Raw genomic sequence first — 16,755 nt, 5'->3', positions numbered from 1 at the left:
CAAGAGAATGTCTATCACACATCATTACTGACAGCAATCTCTCTCTCCTTGTCATTTCTTTGTCTTCATTTCTCTTGCAGCAAAGACAGCTTTGTTGATTATAACAGAAGCATTCTGGTGTTCCGCATTTACTTGTTTAACGTAAAGACATTGATGTTATGCAGTTTTGTACAAGGCAAATCTTAATTGCCAAGTTATTGGTGAACAGCAGGTGCGTGCCCCAAAGGTTTCCCAGACGGCTTGAAAAACATCTTTGAAATCTATCCAGCGATGATTCATATTCTGGAAACACTGAATCTACCAGACTTTGGTTAACCCTCCCCTACTCATCTGCTTTGAATGCAGTCACTGACCACTGCCGAACACCCCTGTAAAAGTCACCCTAAAAATGATGAAGTAATTCGAGATGTGATCCACGAACAATGATTCGTTTTATTTTCAGAAACCCAAGCAAGCTCAGATATTTTGGCGTACCGCCACAAAAAGCAGAGTAAACATGGACAAACAAAGTACTGCCCGGTTCCAGATGTTTGTTGGAAATAGGACTTATTTCCGAGGCCTATAAAATGTATAACCTTGATTTCTCTAGTGTTAATGAATTTTTTATTGCATTATAAAAGTGAACTGCTGGGGGAAAGTTTCTAAACTAAGCAGCGATGTTGGGTGTAGTTCATAAGGCTTATGTGTAATGAGTCATTTTCGTTCGTTCTTCTGATGTTTTCTTTGCACTTGGCTGCAAGTGTGCTTGATTCACTTCGCTGGCAGTACGTCTGTCTTGTTTTAACCCTAGCATGTTTTGAAACATGTAATTTAGCATGTCATTGAAAATGATGTGGCTGTGGCAAAATTTTTGCAAAATGATATTATGTGGTTGCTTACACGGATCACAGCAGTTTCTAGGTGAAATGTCCACTGTGTGGCGCTAAAGCAAGTAAATTTTTTTCTCCAAAAGAAAATATGTTTTTCATGTGCTGTAGTGAGTTTTAAATCAACAAAACATACCTCCCTACCCTAAATCTTAAACCTAACCGATAGTGTTGTAAAAAGCAAATGCGAGACGCAAGATGCAACCACATCATTTTGTTGTGAGTCTATGATACTTTCGGCTCTTGTGTCGACTCGAGTGCTCTTCAGGACTCGCAACACCCTATTAGTTGAGCTACCGATGATGCTCAAACAAGCTTGTAAAAGGTAGTTGGTAATATAATGCAAATGTAAAAATGTATCACCTTACTAGTCATGCGCTATCGTAAAAATGTATACATGCCATTAGATAGCATTGTGTGAGGAACGGGAAAAGTAAATGTTTATGAACTGAAAATCTGACGTTTTACCTGTGATTTGTGTGAAAGGGACTAAAAGTAATTGCTGTTGTATCGACTGTTTTTTTTTTTTTTTTTTTTGCTGTTGATTGCTGTTTATTTTACCAGGAAATGAATGCAAGATGTACAAAGAGCCACGTAAAGATAATTTTGCATCAAATGTAGTTATAGTTACATGACTCTGTGAGTTGGTTATAATGGCAAACTGAATAAATGCGTTAACAATGTTACTCATATTTAATTAATCGCATAGTTTAACGTGTTAATTTCGACAGCTCTGATAAAAATCTGTCTATCAACAACAAAAACATCTTACAGAACGGTGTCAGAGTTGTGTAGTTATAGAAGCTTGAATATAACAGAGGAACTAGGAAAAGGGCTTTTCAGTCAATTGTATCTTCTGACATGTCGTTTCAGTCAAAATCTTGTTTAACCCGAGAGGTCAGTTAAATCTCAAATGTGCATTTAGAGCTGTGGACCTTGACTCGAAGACCCAAATCAATAGTTCACATGAAAACCGAGGTCAAACAATTTCTCAGAGGTACAAATTAGATTCCACAGAAAGAGCATGCTTCAAAAAAGTATGTGGAAATACTTGCGTTCACAATCGGTAACCTCAGAGAACTTGATTCCCAGTTCTCACAGAGAGTATTAATTCATCATTTAGCTAGAGAGCTCATTTTCACTGTTGCTTTTGAAATTATCTTTGGCAGCAGGCAAACACAAATTTGTCTCCTGATTATAACAACTGCTCCCTTGAATATCATGATGGATTTTCGAAGATTTAGCTGCTCATTAATTGACTGTGAGCTTTCAACTTTTTGAGTTTTGTCACGTTAGTCAGCAATGGCCAGAGGGAATAGCTCAAAATGCTCAAATTTATACTGGCTTTTGTAGGCCACATATTAAAACAGACTTCATAAGTGTCTCCAAGTGTTCATATAACTGTCATGGTGAGAAAAATACTTTCTTTTCGACCGTTTCATTTAGTTTTGTGTACAATGATGTCATCTCTCAAATATCCTTGGCAACAGTAAGTTAACCTTGAACAACTTTACTTTGAACGTTCATACATAAAAGACCTATCTAAAGAACTAGTAAACTCACAAAACTTAAATTCTGCAATGTACACTGATGTGCCAAAACATTATGACCACTCTCAGGTGACGCAAATAACGGTGATCATCTCCTAACAGGGCCACATGTCAAAGTCTTGGTAGATTAGATGGTAAGCGAACAATCAGTTCTCGTAGTCAGTGTGTTGAATCCAAAAAAACGGGCAAGAGTAAAACACCTGAGAAACTTTGACAAGGTCCAAATTGTTATGGCCAGATGACTGGGTCAGAGCATCTCTGAAACAGCAAGGCTTGTGTGGTGCTCCCAGTCAGCAGTGGCGAGTACCTACCGACAGTGGTCCGAGGAGGGACAAACCACAAAACATCGATGCGTGAGGGCATCGAAGGCTATCCTGCCTGGTCCGAACTGACAGAAGGTCTACTGTTGCACAAGTCACAGAAAATATAAACGATGGTTACGGGAGGAATGTGTCACAAAACAAAGTGCATCGCACACTGCTGCGTATGGGGCTGTGTAGCCACAGAGCAGTCAGAGTGCCCATGATGACCCGTGTCCACCATCAAAAGCACCAACAATGGGCACGCGAGTATCAGAACTGGACCTTGGAGCAGTGGAAGAAGGTCGTCTGGTCCGATGAGTCCTGTTTTCTTTTACATCACATGGACGGCCATGTACATGTGCGCTGTTTACTTGGGGAAGTGATAGCACCAGGATGCACTGTGGGAAGACGACAAGGGAGGGAGTGTGATGCTCTAGGCAATGTTCTGCTGGGAAACCCTGGGTCAGGCCATTCAAGTGGACATCAATTTGACACGTGCACCTACCTAAACATCATTGCAGACCAGGTATACCCCTTCATGGCAATAGTATTCCCTGATGGCAGTGGCCTCTTTCAGCAGGATAATGCGCCCTGCCATACTGCACACATTGTTCAGGAATGGTTTGTAGAACATGACGAAGAGTTCAAGGTTTACTCTGCCCTACAAATTCCCCAGATCTCAATCTGATTGAGCATCTGTGGGATGTGCTGGACCAACAAGTCCGATCCACAACGGTTCCACCTCACAACTTACAGGACTTGAAGGATCTGCTGCTAATGTCTTGGTACCAGATACCACAGGGCACCTTCAGGGGTCTTGTAGTGTCCAAGCCTCTGTGCTGTTTTGGTGGCACGCGGAGGACCAACAGCATATTAGGCAGTTGGTCATAATGTTTTGGCTCATCTGTGCATTTGGGTTGTACACTGGAGCTCATTGTATTTTTATAACAATCCACATTTTATGGCCACTTGTCCACTATTTAAACAAAATCAACCAGTTTAATTGGAGAAGGATATAGCGGCAGGCAGAGTGGATGCTCCAAACTGCCAGCAAAGATATAGGGAGACCCTTAACCTAACTCTTTCCCTAACCGTGAGTGGAAGTGACACCCCTTTTGGAGTTGGCACAACCCGCCCCTCTTTTAGAGATTCTGCCCCCATTTGGAGATCTCCGGCCTACTTGGTTTAGTTGGCATTAATCCACAGCTTTCCTGACCAACCATTGGGTGGCGCCATGATGAGTCAGATTGCCGTTGGACTGTTTTCTGGTTCTGGAGAACAACAACCATTATAAGTGTTAAAGTAAAAATAAGTTCAGGCTCAACTTGTGTAGTTGTTGGGTTTCATAACAACTTAAAGAAGGTAATGATATTAACGTAACTAATTGCAGGCTATCGCTTCATGTCATCTACCCACTGTGAAAAGACATTGGGAAAAGACAGTCATCACAGCTCTGTAAAGTATTGACACATGGAGCCACAGGTATTTTATTTTGCCAATTCTTACAAATGTAATTAGCTAAACATCACATTATCTGCTAAAAACATACTCTAATACTAGGAGAAACACTGGAGACCGGAAAACAAAAACAGGCTTCCATTTTGAATCGTGGAACACTTCTGCATTCCCCCAGAATTAAAGTTTTGTCATTATTTGTTCCAAAACTTTGTTCCAAACCCATATGACTTTTTTCTTCTATGGCACATAAAATGAGATGTTTATCAGAATGTCTGAACTGCTCTTTTCCATACAATGAAAGGGGATTTAAACTGTCAAGCTCCAAAAAAACAAAACACAAAAATGTGACCATATAACTCATGCACTATTTTCCAAGTCTTCTGAAGCAACATAATAGATTTGTTTGAGGAACAGATCACAATTTACGCTTATTATTAATGTAAAAATAACTTGTTTAGACGTGTTGCACCAGGTTTGACATCAATGACACTAAATGCCCTTTGTTCCATGGCCGGGTCTAAGGAACCCCAACTGTCACTACACAAACACACCGGTCCGGCATCGAAACAATCAAGTAGTTGGATGAAAAACATCCTGGTTACTTGCATAACCTCCATTCCCTGATGGAGGGAATGAGACGTTGTGTCGATATAGTGACACTAGGGGTCACTCTTTGGAGCCCGAGACACCTCTGGTCTTTGTTAAAAGGCCAATGAAAATTGCAGAGTGGTATTTGCATGCCACTCCCCCGGACATACGAGTATAAAAGGAGCTGGTATGCAACCACTCATTCAGGTTTTGTGCTGAGGAGCCGAGACACTAGGGGTTCCTATGCGAAACGCCGCAACTGGCTGAACTGTGTTACATGAACTGGCGGTGTGTGATGGGCAGGCCACTGTGTGCCTCGTAGCCAGCGCACCAGGCCAACACGTAACCTCCCCGAACACGGTTATGAGTGTCGAACGGCCCTTTGGGGACAAGTCGACTGCCCAAAAGATAGAGACAGGCTAGCCCAGTCGTGGCCTCTTATCCTCTTTTTTCGCGAGGAGCATGAGGTCTGAGAACCACGTCTGGGTGGGCCAGTAGGGTGCTACCAGGATGATCTGCTCCTCATTCTCCCTGACCTTACACAGGGTCTGTGCAGGTAGGCTCACTGGGGGAAATGCATATTTGCGAAGTCCAGGGGGCCAGCTGTGTGCCAGCGCATCTATACCGAGAGGTGCCTCGGTCAGGGCGTACCAGAGCGGGCAGTGGGAGGATTCTTGGGAGGCGAACAGGTCTACCTTTGCCTGCCCGAATCGACTCCAAATCAGCTGGACCACCTGAGGGTGGAGTCTCCACTCTCTCCTGAGGGTAACCTGAATGAGTGGTTGCATACCAGCTCCTTTTATACCTGTATATCCGGGGGAGTGGTATGCAAATACCATTCGCCAATTTTCATTGGCCTTTTATCAAAGACCAGAAGTGTCTCGGGCTCCCAAGAGTGACCCCTAGTGTCACCACATTGACACAACATTGAGTGAGTGACAGATAGGGAACAACCTGTTTCCCACTTTAAAGATCAAAAGGCCCCAATACTGTTCTGTAAGTACAGACAGTATGCCATTTTTTTTTTTTTTTTTTTTTTTTTGTGATTTGTCATATGACGTTGTCCTAGTGAGGCTTGCTTTAGGTTTTCCTCAATAATTACACAGAGTGACACCTTTTGCTCACTATGTCTTTTGGAAAATTCATAGTAAAAAACCCTTTAGAGGGTCTTCAGAGGCTTGTGTCGCACTGGTTTAAAATTGCAAAAAATTAGTGCCCAATACAATTGTATCTAAATCTCTGCACAGAAAATCTTCTTTGTCTCGGGAATGAATAATAACCAAGGTTTCTTACTTTGAGCCAGGAAGATCTCTTTTCAGGAAGATACGGTTGGATGGAGAGCTCTGGTGGTGAGAAAAAAGGCAGAATCTCTCTTACAGTCATTTTTCTTTGAAGATATAAATCAGATATTATGTCAGAAGCCTCTTTGGGCAGCTTTGGAATATGCCATGTCTGGCGGAATGGAAAGATTAATTATTTGAGTTTTATTTCCAATTGCCTTCCCTATATCATCTATACAATGTTAAAGGAATTGTTCACCTACAAATGAAAAATCTGCCAGTATTTACAAACCCTCATGTCGTTCCAAACCTATACAAACTCAAAAGTTAACATTTTTGAAGGATCTTTCCGCAGCTCTTTTCCATTCAATAGCAGTTCATAGTACCATTAAGTTGTCTAGATGACTTGTGTGCTATTTTCATAGCCTTCTGAAGCAATATGATATTTTTGCATGCAAGTTGTTATTCACTGTAAATCTTCCCCTTCCACCGAAGCTCATGTTTAGTCTGTATCCAAATTCAAAAATGGTGTGTCAATGTCATTAAAGCCAAAACGGCATTGGTTCTCACTAGTGGTCGACCGATGCCGATATCCAGAGAGCAGGGTGGCCGATAGGCCGATACAATGCTGATATATAACACAATTTAATATGGTAATTAACATAAGCATAACATTTTAGCAATCGCATTTTCTCAAAAAATACTGAATCAAACCAATTGCACATAAAGTGCATAGTGAATAAGACATTTACTTACTGCACACATGAAGTGCTTTTACCTTGAAGTTGCACTAGCAACTATTTAGCAGAGATGGGCCACTTCTATTAAAAATTAATGGAAAAAATTAGAACGCCCAACTGCAGCCAGCGGTCAACGGATGTTGATAGGAAGTTCTGCCTTACAGGTAAAAGAGTCAATCACCTTTAATATACAGACATTGCCTGTCAATCAACTCGAGAACTCACATGCACATTAGCTATAAAAGCTGGAAAAATTGCTTTTTTTTAAGTGTAATCTGAGGTAAAGAAGCACCATTTATGACACCTGTGTTGTCAGCTTTTTTCTGCTGATTTGAAATATGTTCTTTGATCGTAATCTTGACCAACCGTTTTTGAGATTTTGGTCTTTCTCCATTCAAGTAGATAGGAGCTGCACTTTCATGACTGGAAATAGCCTCCCGAGAGCATTTCAAACATGGCCGACAGTGGACTGACTTGCTAGAAAGACTTTGGTCGCACTCACGCACTCGTGCGGATCCAGCGTGAGCAGCAATCTCCTTACATTTTAAACGGCCTGGATTGCCTGATCATCATGATTTGTGAATCATTTGTGAAGTTTTGATTCTGGCTGATAGAATACACACTTCAGAGGAAGATATTAGATGAGTGCTCGATGGGAAGAAAACGCTGGATGTTTGTGAATTACATCGGTTTAAACAAGATATCTGCATATTTGCAGACGGTATATAATAGAAGTTTTATTTATATTTGCCTTTTATCATTAGAAAAGTGACAGGGAACTGTTGAGGAGAGACTGTTAAAATACGTGCTTTAGAGGAAGATAAATGAGCACTCCACAGGATGCTGAAGTTGTGTGAGGTTGGGTTATTACATCTGTTTAAACAAGATATGCGCATATTTGCAGACGGTATATGATATTAGTTTTGTTGATATTTGCATTTTTCTCATTAGACAAGACAGTTAAAAGTTACAGGGAACTGTTGAGGAGAGAGAGGGAGAATGAAACAGGCGAGCTTTTTAACATTATGAGCTCAAACGCATCTGCTGATGCTCTGATATGCGGACCGTTTAAATGAGACTTTGTTGCACACCAGCCTATTATTGTAGTAACATGATGCACGTAACAACAAAACTGTGACTGGTCGTTTACATGTCTCAGTCGCTTCACATGTAAGCAGTCGATTCTCGGCGCCTTCAAGAAACAAATTGGCCAAAGGAGAAAATGTATCAGCCTCTGCGATATATTGGTCGACCACTAGTTCTCACGTGTGTAGGAACTGAACGCAATGAGCCATGTGGACATAGACATGGGGGTGAATATTAGCACTGAATAACGACTTAAATTGTGCTTGTACGGGTTCAAAAGTCTTGGAATACAGCACACATTGAATACTTTTTATTTGGTGTTTTCTTGTTATTTTTTAACCTTGACAGCCGCAGTTACTATGAACTGTTATATGCAAGAGTTGCATGAAAATTCTTCAAAAATAATTCCCCATTTGCGTTCCAAAAGAACAAAAAAACACCCAGCAGATATGGGTTTTAAACAACATAAGTGTGACTAAATTACAGACGTTATTTTCATTTTTGGGTGAAGTATTTCTTTAAAGACAGGATAAATGCTATTGCTACTCCAATACTTGTGGAATATAATTGTATCTGTTTCCGTACACATTCCCTAGCCACTTGCCTCGCTATCCATTTGCATATGTTAAATACAGGCCTCGTCTGTGGTTCAAGTTATTTTTATGGTCTGGCTGGAAGGCAGTTTGTCATTATTTGTGATTATAGGGCCAGAAATATTTTCTTGTCCCTGACAACTGCGCTCAAGGCTTTATCTGTGGTAAAAGATACTGATTAGCGAGACTTCCCACACAGGTTCATGTGTTTCTGCTCTTCCTGTGTTTTCTCTCCAGGTTTGGGCAAGCAATTTTCTTCCCAATGAACCGGCGCTGGCAGAGCGCTGTCAGAAAGAATTCCTGCAGAAACACGGAGAGCCCATGCTGGTGCAGTATGCTCGAATGGAGGCAGCAGCACAGGTAATACACCCACATAAGACATAGTTACTAGCGGCTGTCAGCATAAAAGCTCCATATATATCATGACTGCCATTAGATAGCTTGTAAAGGCTCTCCCAACCACAGTGTGAGAATGCATTTGGCAAAAAAACAAAAAACAACTTAAACCAGCCTAAGGTGGTTTGCTTGTCATTTGCTTCCTGTCCTCCAAGGTCAGTTGTTTTGCTGGTTTTAGAATGGTTTTGGGCACTTGTCAGCTTGGCCAACACATTGCATTGTGTTTGTTTGTGCAAAGCGCAAATATGCTTGGTCAAACGCAATTTTATTCTGAGGTTGTTTTCCTGTTATTGCACCTTCTGCGTCCTATTATATATTTCTTTCCCTGTCAAGCAACATTGAAATAAATTCTTGGATCCTATTCATAAGAACAGTGCCGGTCCTAGCCTTTTGGGGCCCCTAAGCAAGAATTTGTGTGGGGGCCCTTGTGTGTTTGTAACACCCAAAACAATTCCCCCACCCCTAAAGCCTTTCTTGTAGAGAATTGTCACTGTAAACAAACATACAGTAAGTTAATTGAATTTAATTGTAAGTATTTATTTTTTTTTTTAACTTTTTTTAGGCCTACTGGTAATAGCCCAACGGTATATAAGGTGCCAAATTTATAAGGTGACAAAGTGTTTGCATTTTATTTTGTCTTTTTAATTAAGTCAAGTTAAGTATTTATATAGCATGTTAAAAAATAACAAAATAATGTGCCAAAGTTGAAAGCACAGTTGAAACAACTTTACTGTATAACTGATGAGCCAAAACATTATGCCCACCTGCCTAATATTCTGTTGGTCCTCCATGTGCTGCCAAAACAATGCTGACCCACCGATGCTTAGACTCTACAAGACCCCTGAAGATGTCCTGTGGTATCTGGCACCAACACATTAGCAGCAGATCCCTCAAGTCCTGTAAGTTGCGAGGTGGAGCCGCCGTGGATCGGACTTGTTGGTCCAGCACATCCCACAGATGCTCAATCGGATCTAGATCTGGGGAATTTTAAGGCTATGGCAACACCTTGAACTCTTCATCGTATTCCTCAAACCATTCCCGAACAATGTGTGCAGTGTGGCAGGGCGCATTGTCCTGCAGAAAGAGTGAGTACCATTGCCATGAAGGGGTGTACCTGGTCTGCAACAATGTTTAGGTAGGTGGCAGGTGTCAAATTAACGTCCACATGAATGGCCGGACCCAGGGTTTCCCAGCAGAGCATTGCCCAGAGCATCAAACTCCCTCCACCGGCTTGTCATCTCTCCACAGTGCATCCTGGTGCCATCACTTACCCAGGTAAATGGTGCACACATACACGTCTGTCCACATGATGTAAAAGAAAATGGGACTCATCAGACCAGGTGACCTTCTTCCACTGCTCCAAGGTCCAGTTCCGACGCTCTTGTGCCCATTGAAGGTGCTTTAGACGGTGGACAGGGGTTATCATCGGCACTCTGACCAGTCTGTGGCTACGCAGCCCCTTACGCAGCAGGGTGCGATACACTGTGTGTTGTGACACATTCCTCCCATAACCATCATTAAAATTTTCTGTGACTTGTGCCACAGTAGACCTTCTGTCGGTTCGGAGCAGACAGGATAGCCTTCGTTGCCCTCGCGCATCAATGAGCCTTGGGTGCTCTGACCCAATCGTCTGGCCATAACAATTTAGCCCTTGTCAAAGTCGTTCAAGTTTTTACTCCTGCCTATTTCTCCTGCATTCAACACGTTGACTATGAGAACTGACTGTTCACTTTCCATCTAATCTACCCAGACCTTGACATTTGGCCTTGTTAGGAGATGATCAACTTTATTCGCCTTACCTGTGAGTGGTCATAATATTTTGGCTCATCGGTGTATGTTGCATTTTGATTTTGCATGCTTTAATGAGTACTAATGACACAAATTAAGAAATTACTTTCAATGTTGCATTTCATGTTCTTGCCACTTTTTGCTCCTTTTTTCTGCTCCTGACAGACGGGTAGCTTCACCTCAAAGCCATAGCCATGTCTATCTACTACGTTATGTATATCATTACATGGCGCATGTTCAAAATGGAAATGAAACATTATAATACTACTAATAATAGTGTGTGTATATATATAGTGTATATATATATATATATATATATATATATATATATATATATATATATATATATATATATATATATATATATACAGTACTGAGCAAAAGTTTTAGGCACTTGTGAAAATGTTGCATAGTGAGGATGTCTTAAAAAATAATGACATAAAAAGTTTTCACATGGCAGATAGGATGTACTGTATCAAGCTTCTTGGAGAATTCGCCAAATCTATTTAGGCTGTCTCAGTTGCTTCCATCTCTTTATGTAATCAATGGGGGGCTTTGTGGGGGCAATGACATCTGTTGCAGGGCTCCCTGTTCTTCTGTTCTAATCTTTTCTACTTGCAAAAGTAATGTATGTGAGTCTAACATTTATATTTCCTATTGACACACTAAAGCTAAAGCTATAAATAACCATCTTAAGAAAAATACTTTTGTGAAACATCTTATGTGCCTAAGACTTTTGCACAGTACTGTATGTATGTATGTATGTATGTATGTATATATATATATATATATATATATATATACAGTTGAAGTCAGAAGTTTACATACACTTAGGTTGAAGTCATTAAAAGTCATTTTTTTAACCATTCTACAGATTTAATATTAGCAAACTATAGTTTTGGCAAGTCGTTTAGGACATCTAATTTGTGCATAACACAAGTAATTTTTCCAACAATTGTTTACAGACAGATTGTTTCACTTTTAATTGACTATATCACAATTTCAGTGGTTCAGAAGTTTACATACACTAGGTTAACTGTGCCTTTAAGCAGCTTGGAAAATTCCAGAAAATGACGTCAAGCCTTTAGACAATTAGCCAATTATCTTCTGATAGGAGGTGTACTGAATTGGAGGTGTACCTGTGGATGTATTTTAAGGCCTACCTTCAAACTCAGTGCCCCTTTGCTTGACATCATGGGAAAATCAAAAGAAATCAGCCAAAAAAATTGTGGACCTCCACAAGTCTGGTTCATCCTTGGAAGCAAATTCCAAATGCCTGAAGATACCACGCTCATCTGTACAAACAATAGTACGTAAGTATAAACACCATGGGACCATGCAGCCATCATACCGCTCAGGAAGGAGACGCAATCTGTTTCCTAGTGATGAACGTAGTTTGGTGTGAAAAGTGCAAATCAATCCCAGAACAACAGCAAAGGACCTTGTGAAGATGCTGGAGGAAACAGGTAGACAAGTATCTATATCCACAGAAAAATGAGTACTATATCGACATAACCTGAAAGGCTGTTCAGCACGGAAGAAGCCACTACTCTAAAACTGCCATAAAAAAGCCAGACTACAGTTTGCAAGTGCACATGGGGACAAAGATCTTACTTTTTGGAGAAATGTCCTCTGGTCTAATGAAACAAAAATGTAACTGTTTGGCCATAATGACCATTATTGCAAGCCGAAGAACACCATCCCAACCGTGAAGCATGGGGGTGGCAGCATCATGTTGTGGGTGTGCTTTGCTGCAGGAGGGACTGGTGCACTTCACAAAATAGATGGCATCATGAGGAAGGAAAATTATATGGATATATTGAAGCAACATCTCAAGACATAAGCCAGGAAGTTAAAGCTCGGTCGCAAATGGGTCTTCCAAATGGACAATGACCCCAAGCATTCCTCCAAATTTTGTGGCAAAATGGCTTACGGACAACAAAGTCAAGGTATTGGAGTGGCCATCAAAAAGACCTGACTTCAATCCGAGAAAATTTGTGGGCAGTATAAAAAAGCGTGTGCAAGCAAGGAGACCTAAAAACCTGGCTCAGTTACACCAGTTCTGTCTGGAGGAATGGACCAAAATTCCAGCAGCTTATTGTGGGAAGCTTGTGGAAGGCTCCCCAAAATGTTTGACCCAAGTTAAACAATTTAAAGGCAATGATATGAAATACTAACAAAGTGTATGTAAACTTCTGACCAATTGGGAATGTGATGAAAGAAATAAAAGCTGAAATAAATAATTATCTCTACTATTATTCTGACATTTCACATTCTTAAAATAAAGTAGTGATCCTAACTGACCCAAGACAGAGAATGTTTACTACAATTAAATGTCAGGAATTGTGAAAAAGTGAGTTTAAATGTATTTGGCTAAGGTGTATGTAAACTTCTGACTTCAACTGTAAGTGTATATATACAGGTGCATCTCAATAAATTAGAATGTCGTGGAAAAGTTCATTTATTTCAGTAATTCAACTCAAATTGTGAAACTCGTGTATTAAATAAATTCAATGCACACAGACTGAAGTAGTTTAAGTCTTTGGTTCTTTTAATTGTGGTGATTTTGACTCACATTTAACAAAAACCCACCAATTCACTATCTCAACAAATTAGAATACATCATAAGACCAATAAAAAAAACATTTTTAGTGAATTGTTGGCCTTCTGGAAATTTTTCTTTGACAGTGGCCTTCAGCTCATCTGCATTTTTTGGTCTCTTGTTTCTCATTTTCCTCTTGACAATACCCCATAGATTCTCTATGGGGTTCAGGTCTGGTGAGTTTGCTGGCCAGTCAAGCACACCAACACCATGGTCATTTAACCAACTTTTGGTGCTTTTGGCAGTGTGGGCAGGTGCCAAATCCTGATGGAAAATGAAATCAGCATCTTTAAAAAGCTGGTCAGCAGAAGGAAGCATGAAGTGCTCCAAAATTTCTTGGTAAACGGGTGCAGTGACTTTGGTTTTCAAAAAACACAAGGACCAACACCAGCAGATGACATTGCACCCCAAATCATCACAGACTGTGGAAACTTAACACTGGACTTCAAGCAACTTGGGCTATGAGCTTCTCCACCCTTCCTCCAGACTCTAGGACCTTGGTTTCCAAATGAAATACAAAACTTGCTCTCATCTGAAAAGAGGACTTTGGACCACTGGGCAACAGTCCAGTTCTTCTTCTCCTTAGCCCAGGTAAGACGCCTCTGATGTTGTCTGTGGTTCAAGAGTGGCTTAACAAGAGGAATACGACAACTGTAGCCAAATTCCTTGACACGTCTGTGTGTGGTGGCTCTTGATGCCTTGACCCCAGCCTCAGTCCATTCCTTGTGAAGTTCACCCAAATTCTTGAATCGATTTTGCTTGACAATCCTCATAAGGCTGTGGTTCTCTCGGTTGGTTGTGCATCTTTTTCTTCCACACTTTTTCCTTCCACTCAACTTTCTGTTAACATGCTTGGATACAGCACTCTGTGAACAGCCAGCTTCTTTGGCAATGAATGTTTGTGGCTTACCCTCCTTGTGAAGGGTGTCAATGATTGTCTTCTGGACAACTGTCAGATCAGCAGTCTTCCCCATGATTGTGTAGCCTAGTGAACCAAACTGAGAGACCATTTTGAAGGCTCAGGAAACCTTTGCAGGTGTTTTGAGTTGATTAGCTGATTGGCATGTCACCATATTCTAATTTGTTGAGATAGTGAATTGGTGGGTTTTTGTTAAATGTGAGCCAAAATCATCACAATTAAAAGAACCAAAGACTTAAACTACTTCAGTCTGTGTGCATTGAATTTATTTAATACACGAGTTTCACAATTTGAGTTGAATTACTGAAATGAATTTTTCCACGACATTCTAATTTATTGAGATGCACCTGTATATGTATATATATATATATATATATATATATATATATATATATATATATATATATACTGTATATACACACACATACTGTAGCTAACACTGCAACCCCTTACATATTAACATTATCTTAACGTTATCTAACATTATCGTTGATTAGCCACAGTAAGCTAAATTTGCCAAACCAAAGCTAATGATAATATAGCTAACATTAAAAACTTTGCCTTAAAGATTAACATTATCTTATCGTTAGCTAACATTATCGTTGATAAACTACGAGCGAGTGTTGACAAACCAAAGCTAATGATAATTTAGCTAATACTAAAAACTTTCCCTACCAGACTAATGTGAGCTAACATTATCATTGATTAGATAATGCTAAAGCTTATGCTAATATAGTATGTGCTCTTTTTCTTCGGACCTGATAAATGTCCGGGATTTTAAAATTGCATTTAATATTCAAGATTTGGCTTTGTTTTCATCTTCATATTGATGTGTTCTCTACAGTTAGGCCTGTCATTCTGTGTATTTGATACTATGCATCAGTTTTCATTTTAATCTTAACGTGTCCTTATGTGATTTTTCTTGCTGAGAGCGGCAGTGCGCACTGTCTCTCTCGCTCACTCTCTGCGTGGGCGCTGTATGTATGAAAGAGATCGCCAGAGTGCTGTTCTGCTTTCAGCCAGAAAAATCAATAACGCAAAATAATGTAAGCACACCTTTAAAATTACATCCCCCAACTCTGCGAATGATTAAATAGAACACCTGTTTCATCAGACTCCCCATATGAAAAATCTAAACTAGCCGCAAACTTGCTCATCTTTTTCACATGCAAATGAGCTTTTGATTCGCTGCAAATGTTTGCCAGAAGTTTGCAGCTCTTCGCTAGTAGATGTGAATCTCTGGTAAACCTTTGGCAACAATGGACAATTTGCCGCAAGTTTGCCGCAAAGCTCATTTGCATGTGAAATTTATCAGTGGCGAATTTGTGGCAAGTTTGCGGAATATTTGCCATGAACTCACAATTTTTGTAAGGGTTGTACTTGCCACTCATTGTCATTTTTAAAAACTGAAAATGTTAAATATCCAGACGATGGCTGTGTCCAAAAACTGAAAAATGCTGTCTTTGGAGTCTTTTAAGGATGACTTTGGGTTCGAGTTTGTAATGAATGAAAATTGACATGTGTGACAGATGATTTAGGAGAGTTTGCGCACATCAGCAATGTTTTTCCATTTTTCTTTTTTATATAAATAAGCACTAGACCGCCATCTTTGACCATCATTCATTGGACTGTGTCTAACTTTTTGTAAGCACAGGTGACACAAATATTCAAGGTTCTGAAGAAGTTCAGGATGTATAGAGAACTGTTATACATGATTCCATATTGTTCTTCACCCGGTAAAGTTTAAGCATTTGATAAACAGCAAGCCAATTCTGGGGTGCTGAGGGGCCACCATGCCTTGTTAAAAGTGTGTATGTTTACTGTTTCTATATCGTAAAAAATGTTGTCTATTATGCTTAAATAAAATAAAGCCTTTTGCAACAAATTTACTTGCTTGGAGAAGAAATTATAAAGAGAGTGAGTGATGTCGGGTTCGGGCTTAAAATTTTATGGTAGCAGTTGGGTTGGGACAGGTTGGGGCACACGTTCTCGGGTACGGGTCAGGTTTGAGCTTCAGCTTATGGCCTTTGAAGATCTCTACACATAGACATAGAATTCCACTGAAAATGTGAAAAAAAAAAAAAAGTCAACAGTTTCTGTCTGGACATGCTTATCACTATCTACCATAATAAGTCTTCCAGTCTTGTTTGCTTGTTGCAGCAACCCTTTGTAAACCACAATGCCGCCTCGCCCATTATATCACGTTTACAAGGGAGCATTGAAGGCATTTGCATACATGTCTGAATTTGTGATATGCTGCTTGTGTCTGTGAGTCACCTGGGCCCGGATCATTATATCGTGCCGGGCAGGATGCTGATGGCTTTCAGAATCAGCGGGGAAGAGCTGAGCACACACACCGGATTCCGCTGCCCGCGCAGTTCCACTCATTTTGCTAGCCAAGCATGGGATGAAACAAGAAAATGCTTTCATTAGCATAATGAGGCAGACATTACTCTCAACTTGGTTATAAAATAGGCATTCAAGAAACAAAGCAAGAGTAAAAAGAAATCCATTCACTTTGAAAGCAAGAGGCGATTTTGGAAGTATATTTTACTGTGATGTGTTATTTTTTACTTTTAGCAAGTAA

At 40.2% G+C, this 16,755-nt stretch overlaps 1 protein-coding gene across 1 annotated transcript in view; it reads left to right on the top strand.

The window, feature by feature from the left end:
- Window positions 1–16,755, top strand: part of galt (galactose-1-phosphate uridylyltransferase) — a 196,437-nt gene that overhangs the window by 32,806 nt on the left and 146,876 nt on the right. The window contains exon 7 of the mRNA XM_051684822.1: window positions 8,701–8,823. Coding sequence (XP_051540782.1) covers window positions 8,701–8,823 — 123 coding nt within the window. The remainder of the gene's footprint in view (window positions 1–8,700; window positions 8,824–16,755) is intronic.

This window comes from Myxocyprinus asiaticus, chromosome 43 (genome assembly GCF_019703515.2).
Source record: "Myxocyprinus asiaticus isolate MX2 ecotype Aquarium Trade chromosome 43, UBuf_Myxa_2, whole genome shotgun sequence".
In the NCBI taxonomy this organism is placed as follows: Eukaryota; Metazoa; Chordata; class Actinopteri; order Cypriniformes; family Catostomidae; genus Myxocyprinus; species Myxocyprinus asiaticus.
The sequence above is the reverse complement of the archived record's forward strand: the minus strand, read 5'-3'. Positions and strand labels throughout refer to the sequence as shown.